The sequence below is a fragment of the Salminus brasiliensis genome, chromosome 7 (genome assembly GCF_030463535.1).
Source record: "Salminus brasiliensis chromosome 7, fSalBra1.hap2, whole genome shotgun sequence".
Lineage (NCBI taxonomy): Eukaryota > Metazoa > Chordata > Actinopteri > Characiformes > Bryconidae > Salminus > Salminus brasiliensis.
In genome coordinates, this window is record NC_132884.1 from 4,460,008 (window position 1) to 4,477,755 (window position 17,748).

A 17,748-nucleotide genomic window follows, 5' to 3' on the forward strand; every position below is an offset into this window, starting at 1 on the left:
TCTGATGTGGTCCGCTGGAGGTATGGAAGCGCGTTAGGGGTTGCGTGATTGGTTAATTTTTTCTCGCGACTGCTTCGACTTAATGCTTGCATGTCCAAAGACTCCTGAAAACACTGTTCTTCATTGCCTGAGTGCTTGAATTGAAGGAAAACAAGGAAACAGACTAACCAGACGAACCTAGGCCTTACCATTTTGCAACATGCGTGCAGAAAAGTGGCGTTCCAGATTTTCGTGTAAAAGCAAATCAGCAATAATAATGAGTCCCTCCGCCAAAACAAGCCCAGAAAGAACCGCCCCTGGGTGCTGACTCATGTACTCAGGACAAGTGTAAAAAAAAAACCTCCCAGGCCCAGAAAAAATGCTAGCGTGAAAAGAACTTGTCAAGATGTCAAGTTTTGTCCAAGTTTTGTTTCCTCATTGAAAAGCTCAGTGTTCTTAAGACCCATTCCTTGATACGAGGAGAGTGGTTGCCTCCTAGAAGTGTGTTCTTGTCTAAGCTTGGCCGTAGAACTGTTATTTTCCTCTGTTCCAGCAGGGCTGCCCTTGCTTGCTGTTGCTTTTTACTGCTGTATACTGTGTACGTGATATAATATTTTAGCCATGTTTGGGTCAAAATCTAGAAATGCCCGACACTAATTCGTCCAATCAGGACATGCTGAAGGACACTGAGGGGCTGGACTGAAGGTCTGATGAGTCAGATTATCTACCAGTGTTTTAAATGAAGGTGGAATGAAGTATGTTTGGGTTTCCAGATTTGGTAGGACCAGGCCAGAATGCTCATATGGGGCTCAAATGGTTTCCATGTGGGCTAGGCGGGTTCCAGGTGGGTTCCAGGTGGGTTCCAGGTGGGCATGGGCTTGGAGTCGGTAGGTACTTGCGTTTTTACAGGGATCCAGTTGGGGTTCCCAAATGGGTCCCATCATCACAGCCCAGCCTAATCTCACATGGGTTCCATCTAGGCTATGATGGGTCCCATGTTTTTACCCCCTCCTGGTCCAATCACTGAGCCAAGGGGGCATCCATATGTGGGGCCAACGTGGAACCCCAGGACAAAAACATTCTGATTCTCAGTTGGGCTACCCATACAGGCCCCATATGGGCATGTTAGCTGGGTCTCGGCCTCCTGAAAATATACATAGCTGACAGTGGTGGCAGCTTCTCAGAGTCACTGCAAAGAGTCACTGTAAAACCCAAAGAACTAATGCAAGCTTGCCCTGCTAGCACTCTGCAGTCTGCTAGTCAGTCTCGCACAAGGGCCCAGGTTTACACTTCCTCCAGCAAGCAAAATGGGAGAAGATGGTAGGGAAGTTAGATAGACAGAGATATTGGGGTTATTGTGGAACCCGAGGACAAAAACATTCTGATTCCCAGTTGGTTGCCCTGCTTTTGCTTATTGCTGCTGTATACTGTGTATGTGAGGTCAGTTCAAAGATCATCAGAGCATCCAGGCCACAGTGTTTCTTCTCTCTCCTCATGCTGCTGTTATGAAGTCAGCAGTAAGACTGAGTGCTTGATGTATTGAGACATGCTACAAACCCTGAGGTTAACACCTAAGGTCCAGTACACTACAGACTGACTCTTCACTTCTGCCCGTGTCAGGAAGAGGGGGGCTTTGTGTGTGTAAGAGTGTTGAAAAAGTTATCTTCCTGTGAGTGAAGTGTCATTTTTATCACTAGAGCTTCTGAAGACACCAACAAATGCAAGACTAGGACGGTCGTTAGACCAGTAATGAAGCCTCACGCTCAGAAAATGTCATTTTTTATTAGCCAATTAGAGTGGTTTCCCTTCAAGACATCATCAGGTGCACCTCACATTCTGAACATCTACAGTCTTGAGCAGGTGGTTGAGCGTCCACAGTGAACTTCAGCTTACTTGCATTATAACAGACATGTCGTAAGTGGACAGGCCCTGACCGGAGTTACATGGACATTGGTGTGTCTGTGGGCCTCCTTATTTGATCTTGATTCCCTGGATCCTGACATCACCCTGCACGTCAATGTGCTTGAAGCTGTCGTCGCCGGAGCGGTTGGGGAAGCTCATCATTGTGCCGTTGGGGAGTTTGATGTAAAACTGGTCGTTGTTGAAGGAGATGGTCACCTGTTAGAGAGGGAAGGCGAGACAAGACAGGACGAGAAGCATGGATTTACACCATTGGACCATTGTAAGCAATGCAGAGCATGACCTGTTGACCTTTAAAGCTCATGTTAAGGGCACACAACCCCGTAACAAGGTTCACACTTATGCCTCTTTGAAGCCCAGTGCATAAACCACATCAAACACATACCAAACACACCCTTTCCTATACACTAAAGAAGCTGCACTGGCCTGTGAGAGCATATAATAGAGAGATGGGCCTAATTAGGTATGGAGGCATCCTTTAGCATTTTTGAAGGACACAGTGTTACTGTCCTGTCCGGGTAATGTGGACTGTCTAGTATCTTGCAATTTGTATTTGATGCTTTTGGGAAACTTTGATGCTTTTGGGAAGCTATTGGTGTGTTTAAAAGGTCGCTGTGGTGTTTTTCAGGACCCAAGTTTGTGCCAAAGACTTGCTATAACCCTTTTAGCATCCTAGCAATGCTAGCGCTATACTGACAAAGCTATGGTGCCTACATTGTAGACCTGTTAGTGCCTAAGTCATTTGCTTAATCAGGAAGGTGGGGCCAGGAGCTAATGTCAGACAAGCAAAGAGTTGCACAGTGGAAGCTGGAGATATTCAGCTGCCTCCATCTAGTGTTTGTCCTGAGTCATTGCATATTTCTGGTTTCTACATATGTGATTCTGCTCATCTCAGATTCATCTTACATTAATAACCACAAAACATAAAGAAAATATGACAGAATATAAATAAATTAATAATTTAACTATTTCGTTTATTATTTAGTTTTTTAAATAATACAGGATAAATTATAGCACTGTAATACTTTCTTATAACAGGCCCTAATAAACAGCAAGACAATCATTATTATAATGATATATAAACCCAATACATTATATATTATAGTTGTAAATAATGGTCAATTATTATGTTAATATTTGTTAAATATACATTAATAAATGCCACCATTTAGCTCTTTTAAGTGCACATCAGGTAAATTAGCTTATTTGGCTGACCATTATTATTATTATTATTATTATTCCTCTTGATTTTGCTTAATGAAGTGTATCATATACATCTAAAATAGTGCTGTAAATCTATAAAAAAATAACTGCATTAATCACAATAATATTCTGTGATTAATTACTATGATTAATCAAAAGTTCAAATGCTAGCTAGCACATCCATGATTTTTTGCGTGTGCCTAATAAACTGTATAGAGGAATCTGTTTATTTTTCTTATAATATCTCAGTGTAGTTTTGAGAACTTTCGCCTGGAACACAACGAATCTTGAACACAGAAGCTTAAAGAGATAAATCAGGATTAGTCATTGGGCTGGGCTAAGCTAAGAGCTAAGAGAGGAGCAGCTGTGTGTGTGTGTGTGTGTGTGTGTGTAAGAGAATGAGAGTTAGTTATGAAATTTAATCTATATTTCAGCATAAATAAAGTGTAATCTATCCTCTGAGCTCAACAGTAGCGACGCTGTGTTTCCATCACTTAATAAAAGAGCTAATAGGCCACGAGGCTCTGTAGAGAGAGAGAGGCCTACGGGAGAAAATTGGGGCCAAACTTGGTAAATATGGCTGCTGGCGGTGACGTAAACTTTGAGTAATTTAATGTACGATCAGTCCACATGAACTTTGAGACTTCTATCAGGAGCCCACCTGTCCCATGTGTGGTTTATGAGCACTCATAAAGGCTTAAGCACACAAAAGCAGGCTGAGGTGGAGATATCTCTAACATAGACTGAAGAGATCTGAGGGGCCAATCTGTGGGAAATCATCACAAGGAAAAATACCTCTGTAATATTTAATGTAATGTAATATTATTAAACACATAACTGACACGACCTCTAATGTAGCGAGGCTGAGGGCTTAGCTAACTGATTATATCATAATTATTATTATGACTGAAACTTAGTATAGGGGTAAATGGCTAAATGAATGTATAGGTGGTTTCTTTAATTAACTGAATGTAAAGGTTACCATGGTTACATGTATATTTGACTAAATTAATGTATAGATGACCATGGTTGCATGACTTTTTACTTAACTGAATGTAAAGGTTACCATGGTTACATGTATGTTTGACTAAATTAATTTATAGGTGACCATGGTTGCACGACTTTTAACTAACTGAATGTAAAGGTTACCATGGTTACATGTATGTTTAGCTAAACTAATGTGTAGGTGACCATGGTTGCATGACTTTGTACTTAACTGAATGTAAAGGTTACCATGGTTACATGTATGTTTGGCTAAACTAATGTGTAGGTTACCATGGTTGCATGACTTTAAACTAGCTGAATGTAAAGGTTACTATAGTTGCTTGAACTTTAACTGATTTTACAGGAGACCACCTGTCAAAAGGTGACTTTTTGAAGAATAGAATTAATGTATAGGTTTCCGTAGTTACAAGAACTTTGACTAACTGATTATGCAGGTGACCATAGTTCCTTTAATTAACAGAATGTGTAGGTTACCAGGGTTACGTGATTTTTTGACCAAATTAATGTATAGGTTTCTATAGGTACGTGACCTTTAACTAAATGATTATGCAGGTGACCATAGTTCCTTTAATTAATGGAATGTGTAGGTTACCATGGTCACGTGACTCTTAGACAAAATTAATGTATAGGTTTCTATAGTTACATGAACTTTAACTAGCTTATTGTGCAGGCGACCATAGTTCCTTTAATTAACTGAACGTGTAGGTTACCATGGTTACGTTACATTTTGACAAAATTAATATATAGGTTTCTATAGTTACAAGACCTTTGACTAACTAATTGTGCAGGTGACCATAGTTCCTTTAATTAATGGAATGTGTAGGTTACCAGGGTTACGTGACTCTTAGACAAAATTAATGTATAGGTTTCCATAGTTACATGACCTTTGACTAACGATTAGTGGAGGTGACCAAAGTTTCTTTAATTAACTGAATGTGTAGGTTACCATGGTTACTAAGTAAATGTAGAGGTGACATAGGTGGTAGCATGGGCTTGAACTATCACCACAGTTGCATCAAGGTTGAATAAGTGAGCATGTACCAATCGCCATGGTCACCTGTTTGAAAGTTTGCAACATACATCACACACATTCCATATATGATTTATGAGCTGTTGTAAAGGCTTAAGGACAATGCTGATAACACAGCCTGTAACACATATGAACCACCGCAGCCCAGTGTATGATTACATGCATGAACAGAAGACCATGCAAGTGAAAGATTAACCGGACAGAACTCTGAAATAGCCCTCCAAGCAGCATCAGGAGGGCCCTCCTGCCAGCTCACAGACTGCACTGCGAATTCATTTAACCGCCTCCTTTTATAGCAGGTTACACTCATTTTTTACTGGAGAAATGAATTTTTTAAACTGGCAATCAAACTTTAATGGGACATTCCACTCATTTCTGCCTGAAATAAGATATACTGAGCACCTTAAAGTCACCGCCCTGCTTGAAGGGGAAACTGTACTCCCTGTGCTCGTCGCCCCAGCCGCCCACGTTGGAGTTACACACGATGAGGTTGTTGTCGCTGCCATAGCAGAAACGGGGGTTGAAGTGGAGTGCTATGCTGTCAGAGTTGTGACCAATGTTGACAGAAAATCTACAGAGGGACAGGAGACACCATTACACTTGTCCAATAATCATGAGATGTTCACAAAATGTAAAGGCTGGCATCTTCAGAAAGATTAAAAAAATAAATGAATAAGGCCATCGGGTTTTGATGTGGCAGCTCTTGACTATTGTCATTGTGATGTAATTAGGGCAGCCTGGTAGTTATGAGCCGGTGTGATGTCGTCAGTGCAGCTTGTCCATTATAGGGCATTGTGGTGTCATCAGTCAGCCTGGAAGCTATGGGCCATTGTGATGCCATCCAGGCAAGCTTGCTAGTTATAGGCATTTTATTGTCATCAGTGCAGCCTGTCAGGTATGGGCCTTGTGATGCCATCAGTGTAGCTTGTCCGTTTTGGACCATTGTGATGTCATCAGTGCTATTGTGATGTCATTAGGGCAGCCTGGTAGTTATGGAGCATTGTGTTGCCACCAGGGCAGCCTGGTAGTTAAGGGACATTGTGATCCCATCAGGGCAGCCTGTCAGGTATGGGCTTTGTGATGCCATCAGTGCAGCTTGTCCATTTTGGACCACTGTGATGTCATCAGTGCTATTGTGATGTCATTCAGGCAGCTTGTCAATCATGGGCAATTGTAATGTCATCAGGGCAGCCTGTCAGTGATGTGGCATTGTGATGTCATCAAGGCAGCCTGTCAGTGATGTGGCATTGTGATGTCATCAAGGCAGCATGTCAGTTATGTGGCATTGTGATGCCATCAGTGTAGCCTGCAAGTTATGTGGCATTGTGATGTCATTCAGGCAGCTTGTCAATCATAGGCAATTGTAATGTCATCAGGGCAGCCTGTCAGTGATGTGGCATTGTGATGTCATCAAGGCAGCCTGTCTGTTATGTGGCATTGTGATGTCATCAAAGCAGCCTGTAAGTTATGTGGCATTGTGATGCCATCAGTGCAGCTTGTCAATCATGGGCAATTGTAATGTCATCAGGGCAGCCTGTCAGTGATGTGGCATTGTGATGTCATCAAGGCAGCCTGTCAGTGATGTGGCATTGTGATGTCATCAAGGCAGCATGTCAGTTATGTGGCATTGTGATGCCATCAGTGTAGCCTGCAAGTTATGTGGCATTGTGATGTCATTTAGGCAGCCTGTAAGTTATGTGGCATTGTGATGCCATCAGTGCAGCCTGTCAGTTATGTGGCATTGTGATGTCATCAAGGCAGCCGGTCAGTTATGTGGCATTGTGATGTCATTAAGGCAGCCTGTCAGTTATGCAGCATTGTGATGTCATCAAGGCAGCCTGTAAGTTATGTGGCATTGGGATGTCATCAAGGCAGCCTGTAAGTTATGTGGCATTGTGATGCCATCAGGGCAGCCTGTTGCTTATAGTCCAATATGATGTCATCAGTAGAACATGTCAGAACCTATACACTCCATTGCATTTTTTTTAAGGTTCTAGCAGATGTACACCCCCCCCCCCCATACACACACACAAACCCCCAAGTGAACTTCAGCCTTCCTTTTCTGAGTTTAGTACTTACAGTTCACAGTCAGACTTGACTTTGCCAGAGATGGTCAGCTCCTGGCCAGCCTTGAAGGACATGTCTTTCACGGTGAACACCTGCATGGTTGGAAACACAAGGTACAAAAAAATAAAACTGACCGTGTAATAATCATACTATTATGAATAATAATAATAATAATAATAATAATAATAATGTATTTTGAGTTGCATAGAAAAGGTCACTAGAGTTCAGTGTTTAATAGGATCTGATAATTGACTTAAAGGCCAACATGGAGAGGAGGTGAATGTAGGCCTTGTGTCGTATGGTTGGAAAGTTCTGGACTGGTTTATTGTGTCAGTGGTGTGAAAGGAGATGGGGTTATCTGTATCCTGCCAAGCCCAGCGTTAATGATCAACGTGGATTACTGCATCACACCAGGTGCTATTAACTGAGGGCATGAAGACGCACCGTTCAAACACTGATCTGGTCAGGCTCTAACTCTGCATAATTACCATGTGTCTCACACACCACGGTGTGTGATTTATGGTCACTCCAATTTGATTTCTAATGATTTCATAATCACACTCTTAATTTCAGGAGTTCATAAACTGCTTGTAAATCAGTGGAGGTGAGACTGTATCATTGTGATCTTCCCCACTTCTTTTTTGTGGGTTGGGCCACACCCTGAACTCGCTGGCCATATGCTGGGGTCATAGTCCTATCTATAGAGACATCTCTGTTGATTTGCAACTGACCAAATGGTGTTTCAGGTGGTTTTGAGGCTTTGAGCGATGCCAGAGAGGAACCACTTTTGGTTCCATGAAGAAGATTACTCCTCATTCATCAATATCGTCTTAGAATGCTTTTTCACAGAACAAAAATTCTACATCAGATTCATGAGGTGTTTGAGCCACAGAATTTCTCACAGCTCTGCTCTTCCAATGATGGATCCCATCTTCTTTAGAAATTGAACAAATGCCAGATGAGAAAATGTTGGTAAATGTCCAAATCTTCAAGAAACTTGAAAATTGAATTGTGAAAACTTCTGAAAAGTGGGTTTTGAGAAAGAATTTCTTCTATTTTCTTAGGAAAGAAAAGTAAGAAAGTAAATAAGGCCAAATGTTCGTAATAGAGATGCGAGAGTCTATCAATCTCTATCTAAATAACAGTTCTTAATGGAACCAATAATGGATAATCCTTCTATGGAAAGACCCGCAAGGTGACTTCTTAGCTTGAGTCAGCTAATTCTTTGTGGTTCTAACCATAGACACCCATCCCAGCTGCATTCTGGGCTCTGCTCAATGATAAGATCTAAATCTGACGTTGACCAAACAGTGCACATGCCTTGGTTCAGAATGAACTCTTTGAAAGGGAAAGCAATGCAAGCTTGTTAATGCCATAAAGGCCGTAAAATAAGTGACTCACAGTTCGCTGCTATTACTGTAGGCTACTACTCCACTCCTGCTCTATTATCCTGAGATAAATGAAACCTCTATGGAGATCTTTGCTTGCTAGCATTCCATAAATGATCAGAGATAGCCTGACTGTGGTCAGAAGCGTGTTGTAGTACTCACCATCTTGGCGGGGATGTGGACGAGGTTCCAGCGGTGAAAAGATGTGAACTTGCAACTATCCTTTATAATGATGACAGAAAGCTGGGGGCGTGACCGACTCGCCCTCTGTCCAATGGGAGCACCGAGAAACCGATCACACTGGAGCGTGGGTTGGGGAAACTGCTGATATTGGTTACAGTATACATGGTAACAGGCTGGTAACCTATGTAGTGGGTCATACTGGTCGGCCAAATTGTGAAAAGGCCTCTACCCAGGTCTTATGAAGCAGACTTGCATAGGATCATCCTGATTTTACAGATGTACAAACCTGTACTGGACCTTAATGTAAGAATTAGTAAATAAGCAACTAGGGATTTATCCATTCCTATGTAATCCATATAGGAATACAATATCTGATACTAAATGTCCAAATATTTGAGTACACCCCTTCTACTGAATGCATTCAGCTACTTATGTTGTACCCATTGCAGACACTGAGGTGCCAATGCACACACACACACACACATGCACAGCTTGTCTAGTCCATTTAGAGAAAGGAGCACTGCCAATAGAATAGGACTATAAACCTATTGGCACCATGCTGCCTAATGCCAGGCGTGGCCTATAGGGGGATATGAGACCCCCCTAGCATTAAGCTGTGGAGCAGTGGAAGAACTGTGTTCTCTGGAATGATGGCTGGTGCTCTATACAATACTTCTGGGATAAGTTGGGGAGGTTGGGTGGTGATCATCCAACATTCTGACCACCTTAATGCTCTTGTCGCTGCATGCAATTAAATCCTCACAGCAGTGCTTCTCCAAAATCTAGTAGAAAGCCTTCTTCTTCCCTGCACAGTAGAGACTCCTTTTTACTCCTTTTTTAATACCCTTGATTTCAAAATAAGCAATGAATAAGCAGGTGTCCAAATACTTTTGATATATAGTATGCACACATATATAGAGCATAGAACTTGGGACTGGATCCATGTGGACTGGCATTACAGAATTGACATTATGAGGTTTTATAATAATTAACTGAAATTGATGGATTTTAGCTTAATCAGTAAACCAGACCAGCTCACACTTCAGGCATGTGGGTGAAACTGGAGATAAAGGCCTGCCTCTATCTAGTGGATGACTTGCATCATTGCAAGCAGCCCTTAAAGAAGAACTTACTGGCCTGGATCTTTTGGAACCACGGGTCCCACTGTCTGCAGTGCAAATGTAGCCCAAGCTACCAGTGAACACATATAAGTCTTTTGAGATTTTATAGGTAATGTTAATTATAGCTTTCTCTCTGGGCTATTTCACCATACCCTACATGCCTGATGTCAATGTCTGACGTGTTCTCACTACAGGTGAAGCTTGATGTGGCCTATTGAAGGTTTGGCACAAAAGTTATACTGTGGAAATAGAATATTATAGATCCTCATCAACATGCCCACTGTAAATTGCTCGATTCACACGTGGGCTTACTCAGACATTGGGGGGCCTGAGGGGGTTAAGTTGGTCCATAGGATGTTTAAGGGGCCAAGTTGGTCCATGGGATGTTAAGGGGGTGAAGATGGTCCATGGGATGTTTATGGGGCTAAGTTGGTCCATGGGATGTTTAAGTGGTTAAGATGGTCAGTGGGATGTTTAAGTGGTTAAGATGGTCCATAGGATGTTTAAGGGGTTAAGCTGGTCCATATGATGTTTAAGGGGCTAAGTTGGTCCATATGATGTTTATGGGGTTAAGTTGGTCCATATGATGTTTAAGTGGTTAAGATGGTCAGTGGGATGTTTAAGTGGTTAAGATGGTCAGTGGGATGTTTAAGTGGTTAAGCTGGTCCATATGATGTTTACAATACCTGTAATGTAGTCGATCGGCAAGGGCATGTCTGTTGCAGTGGAGTACTGGGCTAATATCCCACAACAGATGTCTATGTAACCCAAACTACTGCAGCATGTCCTAGCCTACTAGCTTAGTAACCCAGCCAGTCATTCTTTTTAAGAAATTCTTTATTTCAGTGTGTTCCCTTTCAAAAACATGAATGAATAGATGGAAGAAATAATCACCAACACATCTGCATACAGAGAACACGCTCTAGACACATAGGGTCACCTTCCAGGTCACGCAGATGACGAATGTCTGTGTAAAATTACTCTGCCTCACTTTATTTGTTTGTTTTTTTAAATTATTTTGAAGCTGTGAATCTTCACATCGCCGTCCACTTGGAGATGGGTGAACCTGTCGTCTCCGAAGCGGTTTGGGAAGGTAATTATGCTGCCGTCAGGGAGTCTGATAAAAAACTGGTCATTGTTGAAGTTGAACACCACCTGTTAAGACAGGAGAAGAGGTGTGTGAGATGCTGTGCTGTCATAGACAAACCTCTGTGAATGGGCAAAGAGACACACCTCTTAATCACTGCATTCAGTCCCATTGCCACGGGTACATAAAATCAAGCCCTTTAGCCATGCGGTCGGCCTTTCCACACATTAGTGAAAGGATGGGTGCTTCTGTAGAGCTCACTGAACTCCAGCGTGGTTCTGTAAAAGTCAGCTGGTGCAACCTCTACCTTCCTAGATCTTCCACCATCAGCTGTGAGTGGTATTATTATTGAACAGTGGAAGCGTTTAGGAACCACAGCAGCTCAGCCACCGAGTATCTGACCGCGTAAAATTACAGAGCGGGGTCAGGCCCGAGTGCAGAAAAGTCTCCAACTGACTCAATAACTGCAGAGCTCCAGACCTGCTGCTGCTGTTAGAGCTGCAAAGCTGAGACCAACCTCATATTAATGCCTATGGGTTTAGAAGGGGATGTCAGAAAAGCTCCGGCAGGTGTACCTGTGTAGGCGTCCCAAAACGTTTGTCCGTATAGCGTGTCATCGTGTTTTCCCAAATAAAACCACAAGAGGGCACCCTGAAGAAGACTCTGTTGAGTCATTGGCAGGGCAGTTACGTGGGAGAGTCATAAAAGTATTCATAAAATCAGTCATAAAAATGACAAAGCGTGCTTGTGCAGTCAGTAAAGGCCAAAGGTTGCGAGAGATAGGCCTAAGTGAACTAAAACCAGGCAACGGGCGTGGACACACAGACACGCCCCATATGGTCAACAATCCACAGTATAGATTAGCGTCCCAAACGACATCGGACTAGAACTTTCTGTCAGTGTATGGTGGAGCCAATTTAGCAGAAAGCTATTCATGAATCACATTGGGACATTTGATTTATGAGAGTTATGCAAACGTTCATATCTGAAAACGCTGTATTTTAATAAAGCAAATATTGTTACAGTCAAGGGTGAGTACTAATCGGTAACCCTATAGGAAGACCTGTTTGGTGCCTGACCTTCCTTTCTCTGGAGCTACAAGGCTAATGTAGCAATGGAAGCTTATAGTCATTGTGTGGACGCCTATTCTAATGAGTGCATTCAGCTACTTTAACTTGCAGCCATTGCTACTGACACAGATGTGCAAATGCACACCCATACACCTTGTCTAGTCTCTCTGCCTAGAGAAGTACTGCCAATAGAAGAGGACTCTCTTCAGCAGATCAACATCATGAACCTATTGGCACCATGCTGCCTATTGCCAGATATGGGCTAGAGGAGTATAAAGCCCCCCAGCACTGAGCTGTGGAGCAGTGGAGGAGCTCTATTCTCTGGAATGATGGGAGGTGGGATGAGAGGGGGAGTTGGGGTTGATGAAGTGGGGTGGTGATCATCCAACATCCTGACCTGACTCTAGCTCTCATCGCTAAATGCAACCTCATGGCAATGCTCCTCCAAAATCTAGTAGAAAGCCACGTATCCCAAACCCTTTTCCCCCGTCAGACGCAACACCCCCGACACTAGTGAGGGCGAGACCAACGCACGCCCCCTCTAACATGTGCACAGCCAGCTGCACCTCTTTTTCGTACTGTTGCCGATGTGCCTGGAGGGAGGGTGATGTGGGGGAATAGCGCCATCTACCCACCCTAGAGAGAGCAAGGCCAATTGCGCTCTCTCTGGACCCAGCAGTGTGATTGGGATGCGAACCAACGACCCTCTGATCACAGTGATAGAGCCTTAGTCCGCTGGACCATGCTATGACAGTTGGCATGAAGCTTATTGTTGTTACCTTGAAGTCTGCGTCACGTTGGAAGGGAAAGTTGCTTTCTTTCTGTTCACTTCCCCAGCCTCCCCGATTAGAGTTACACACGATGACCTTGCGGTCCTTATTGTACTTGAATCGGGGGTTGAAGTGCAGTGCTATGTTGTTAGGGTCATGCCCAATGTTGATGGAGAAGCTGGAGACAAAGAGATAAGAGAAGAAATGAGAGAAATGTTGGTTGACCATTACTCGTATAACGTATTTAAATATGTGGAGGAAATGGGGGCCCATACACCACTGGTATCTGGACTGGTATGTCATAGACATCAAAGATAGATATGGTTTAACTGGTGTCATACTGGCACAATATACATCGTACCAAAGCTAGCATCTACAATACGACGGCCATTGTCGTCGTATTGAGTGTTTGTTTAATCGTACATCAGAAATGATGATCGGGTCTATAGACGATATGATCCAAAGAGCTAAGCAAAGCTAAGCTAACGCTAAAGCTAATTTTCACTTCTTCTGTGGTTACATGCAAAACACAGCATCTACCACAACTCTACCATATACAGCATTAGCTTTTAGTTAACTGACCTAAGGTGGAAAATGTGAGCAAACTGAACCACGTAGCTTTCTGCTAGCCAAGACTAGCCGCTGTATTATCGTACACAAGCCTGTCCAACATTTCGCAAAAACAAATGCTAATCAAAACTGCTAAGCTGTGTGTATAGCGGTGTATGCAGTGTGTGAAGACCTGGAAAATATTTCTAAAAGAAATAAACTCGCCCCCCCATCCTAGCTGAGAAATCTAGCCCTAGCTCAGCTTTAGCTGTTAGCATGTTTCGGATGGTCTGAGCTGGTCTTTGATGGTCAAGGTGGTTTTCGAAAAGCTGGCCATTCAATGCTGGTAAGCAGGCTGGTTGATTAGCTCTTGACCAGCATAGTATACATGATGTTGGTCTTGCTGGTCATGCTGGTCAACTAGCTTGGTCATGCTGGTGGACCAGTGTGGTCATCCCTGGTCAGGTTGACCATGCTTGTAGACCAGCAAAACCATCAAACTTAAACAAAAGCATAGCCTATGCTGGTGAAAAGCTAAGCTAGTCCACCAGCCTAACATGCTTGACCACCTGGAGCTGGCCATGCTTTTTTTTTTTTTTTTGAATATTCAAATTCTGGACTGGATAATTTGGAAATCGAATGTTGGAATAGGCCTCTTTGGTGTTTGTGGATTTATGGACCCCCTAAAACCGACTCGGCCACAGTCCTAGAACCTCCGTTGGTTGTATACCAACATTAAGATGTCATAGCTAATGTTAAACAATCATTTCTTGAACACTGTGATGGCAAATCTGACTTTCTGGGACCTTTCTGAGACGTTTGATTGAACCCGTGTCTAAAGTTCAGTGTCAGGCCTGTGGTCGTAGTGTTAGAAATACTTACAAATCACAGTCAGCTTTGATTCTGCCAATGATGCTCAGCTCCTGGCCAGCAACAAACCTCATATCCGAGACTGTGGGTGCCTGTGAAAAGGAGCAAACGTGAAAATATGGACTGTGTGTTTAGGCAGGAGGTTTGCAGGGAGAAATACATGTAGTGTAGAGTCTTGTGAGAACATCATTGTATGTAGTTGTCACATTTAACCTCCTATAGATTAGCAGTGTTAGGTTATAGATTAGTTTGAGTTAGGATGTGGGGACCAGGGTTAGATTTAGGACTAGAGTAAGTGATTGAGTAGAGTGATTGTTAGGTGTAGGGGGTCGGGGAAAGTTAAGATGTATGTAACAAACCTGGAACTGAATCTATGTTAGGCACAAGCTCAACATCTACAGCTGGGTATTTTATCAATATCTAAATACCTATTCCATTATATTTCAGTTTTCTTCAATTTATACAAAAACAAAAACATAGATACTTCTGAATAAGTAATGTAAATTGTTTAATAACAATAACAAAAACAGAACATTTTTTTATTATTGTTTTTCACTTTTGTGGCTTAATTTCTCATTTTTTAAACAATTTCTGGAAATCACTGAACAAATTTTATACTCATATTAAATTTAGTTTAGTTGAGTTAGAAAACACTTGAATGTTTTTTATGACCCTTCATAAACCAAGTTAAATTCAAGTTTGATTGCAAATAAAAATGTGAAAATTTATATGGAAACAAACATTTTCAAATTGGTACTGTTAGAATTCATCACAGGTTTAACTATAGAAAAAAATCTAAAGTTAAAAAAAAATTGAAATTAATTCATATTGTTTATTAACAATCACAGTGCATTTTTCAATAAACTTTTGGGATTATTTTTCACTTATTGCTTCGTTTATGTTTTTTTTTATTAAAAATGACAGGAGACTTTGATCTAAAATTCCTCCCATTGTTGAAAGCATGTCTGGGTTATCTCTGTCCTGCCATGCCCAGAGTTAATGATCAACTGCAAAAGGGCTTAGGACATCAAGCTAGGTGCCACTAAGACTGAGGGGAAAGACACTCTGCAAACACCGACCAAATGTCATTTGAATATTGCTGAGGTGCAATGAGAATGACTGATGTCCCGCTAAAAAATGATTAGTTGGGCAGGTCAGTCATTAGAATATATACTTCCTTATTAAATGCAAATGATCATTGTTTGACCCAAAACCCTAAAAGACACACCTATAGATGAACCTTTAGCTGGTGAGCTATTTGGTATGATGACTCCATCACACTGATCATAGCAATAGTGGCCCTCATTAATTTGGTCGTGAATTGCTCATTTCAAGATGCGCTTGATGGTATAAAGTTCTTGACATTTGTAAATAAAGCTTGAGAAGTTTCTGAAACATGAATTATATTGAATTTGTATTTGTTACATTATCATTGTTTGCAAATGTTATTGCTGTTAACTTGAAATGTAATAAAATGTACTTTCATAGTATGTTAAAAAAGTATTGACCAGAGTAATTTGTTTTTTATAAGACAAATATTTGGTGATTTATAAAAAAATAAGTATGGCAATTACATAAAAAAACATAATTGTGCAAATCTGTACTGTTATATGTTCACCTTATAAGGCATAACTATACAAAATTTCATCCTGTCGGACCAATCTGAAAATTCTATACTCATATACATGTGAGAATACTGGTAAATTTAGTTGAGTTGAATGTTACAACCTTTTATAAACCTAATAAATAAACTTGTTTCCAAGTTTGATTGCAAAAGATTCCATGTTGGTACTGTTAGAATTCATCATAGGTATCACTATACAAAGCAATCGTCACTTTAGACCAGTCAGAAAAATAACATATAAGATTTTATATGTAAACATCTAACTTAATTTAGCTGTTAAGCTTGAATGCATTAAAACCCTTCATACTGACCCATGTAGAGTTATTACCATTGAACATACATATACAGTACATTGCATTTTAACATTAAATCTGTGCATACCATTGTTTATATCATAAAAATTGGATTGGATTGAGTTAAAATTGGATCTAGAACCAGCAGATGTCAATGTTATAACATCGGATTATGAATGTCAGTCCATTTGTAGATTAAAAGAAACTATTTATAGTAAAAACATTAAGAATTAAAAATGAATAAAGAATGCGCTACTCACCATTTTGTCTTTGAAGTGATGGGATTTCAGCAAGAAAACATTTGCGATCTTCTAACTTTGCTTTATATGTGAAATCCAGGGTGTGCCCAGCTTTCCCTCAAGCCAATAGCAGTAAAGGACGAGTCAGTGCCTTTATGGACACTTGAACTCGACTGAAATAGATCATAAACTTTCAGATTTCACATATGTAACAAGAATCACTGCTCTCAGTAATAAATAATGATTATGATATGATTTGAATTCACATAACACAAATAATAAAACTCAGGTGTAACCAGAACTGCCATCTGGACAGACAGTAGACGGTGCTATAGCACAGATAACTACAACCTACATCTTTCTCAGAGCTCCCTTTATAGTCCAAACTGCACCATTTGAGCTACTTAACAGACATCTGCTATGGAAATACTGCTAATCATGGAAATAATGCTAATGTGTGCTGATAGTGGTAGCAATGCTACTGCAGTTTAGCATTACTAAAGCACTTATATGGCCTATTATTGTTTAAATATAGGCCAAAATAAAAAATAAAAAAAAATAGCCGGTCATGTATTTGGAACAAAACTCCAAACACACAATTTGAATATTGGCAAGAGTTACAATTTTAGAATATATAATAACATAATATAATATAATATAATAGAAATATACAATAATATAATTTAAGAAAATGTCAAAATAAATAAATAAACAAATAAACAAACAAATAACTAACTAACTAACTAAATAAATAAATACATACATACATACATACATACATACATAAATAAATAAAGCAAGCAAGCTCTCCAATCTGGGTGAATGTCACCATCTGCTGGCACACCAGTGAATTTCTGTTTCCTGTCTGTCATGTGATGGATCATGGTGTGTATTCTGGTATGCACTATGTAAGTATGGAGCTACTGAGGGGACATTCCTTTGCGTCCAATATTTTTGCGACCGACACTTCATTATAACAGGTTTCAATTCACTTGCATTCATATTTTTACACATGTGAATTAAATGGGAAAGGGTGATTGCTGAGATATCCCAGGTATTTGCCAGGTATTTTTGAGTGTTGCTATTGCACTTGTGTCTTATGTTATTATGAAACAAAATGCATTAATAACACCCTGGCAACCACCTGGAACACCATAGCAAACATCTGGAATACCCGTGCAAACACCTAGCAACAACCAAGGCTGCGCAACACCCTGACAATCACCTCGGATGCCAAAGGAACCACTTCTCAACACCTTGGAAATTGCAGGGCAAATTCCTAGCAAATGTGAGATGCTACTGATATCAAACTGATATGCAGCACCGTAGCAACCACCTGGCAAACTGTCC

The 17,748-nt window shown here is 40.9% G+C and overlaps 2 protein-coding genes across 2 annotated transcripts; both read right to left on the reverse strand.

Annotated features, from left to right (window-relative positions):
• Positions 1-1,741: 1,741 nt before the first annotated feature.
• LOC140559833 (beta-galactoside-binding lectin-like) lies at positions 1,742-8,854 on the reverse strand. The gene is made up of 4 exons (XM_072683507.1): positions 8,755-8,854; positions 7,217-7,296; positions 5,540-5,708; positions 1,742-2,097 (listed from the first exon to the last, which is right to left on the reverse strand). The coding sequence occupies exons 1-4, from the start codon at positions 8,755-8,757 to the stop codon at positions 1,951-1,953; spliced, it is 399 nt and encodes a 132-aa protein (XP_072539608.1). The 5' UTR covers positions 8,758-8,854; the 3' UTR covers positions 1,742-1,950.
• Positions 8,855-10,715: 1,861 nt separating this feature from the next.
• On the reverse strand, positions 10,716-16,529 carry LOC140559835 (beta-galactoside-binding lectin-like). The gene is made up of 4 exons (XM_072683510.1): positions 16,420-16,529; positions 14,255-14,334; positions 12,833-13,001; positions 10,716-11,051 (listed from the first exon to the last, which is right to left on the reverse strand). The coding sequence occupies exons 1-4, from the start codon at positions 16,420-16,422 to the stop codon at positions 10,905-10,907; spliced, it is 399 nt and encodes a 132-aa protein (XP_072539611.1). The 5' UTR covers positions 16,423-16,529; the 3' UTR covers positions 10,716-10,904.
• Between the last annotated feature and the right edge of the window lie 1,219 nt (positions 16,530-17,748).

Bases quoted from the DNA above. Each gene is read 5' to 3' on its own strand.
- LOC140559833 (XM_072683507.1), bottom strand. The intron at 5,709-7,216 runs GTAAGTACTAAA...GTCCCTCTGTAG, and splicing joins GTCAAGTCTGACTGTGAACT to ATTTTCTGTCAACATTGGTC. The intron at 2,098-5,539 runs GTGCTCAGTATA...CCTCTCTAACAG, and splicing joins AGCAGGGCGGTGACTTTAAG to GTGACCATCTCCTTCAACAA.
- LOC140559835 (XM_072683510.1), bottom strand. The intron at 13,002-14,254 runs GTAAGTATTTCT...CTTTGTCTCCAG, and splicing joins ATCAAAGCTGACTGTGATTT to CTTCTCCATCAACATTGGGC. The intron at 11,052-12,832 runs GTAACAACAATA...CTGTCTTAACAG, and splicing joins AACGTGACGCAGACTTCAAG to GTGGTGTTCAACTTCAACAA.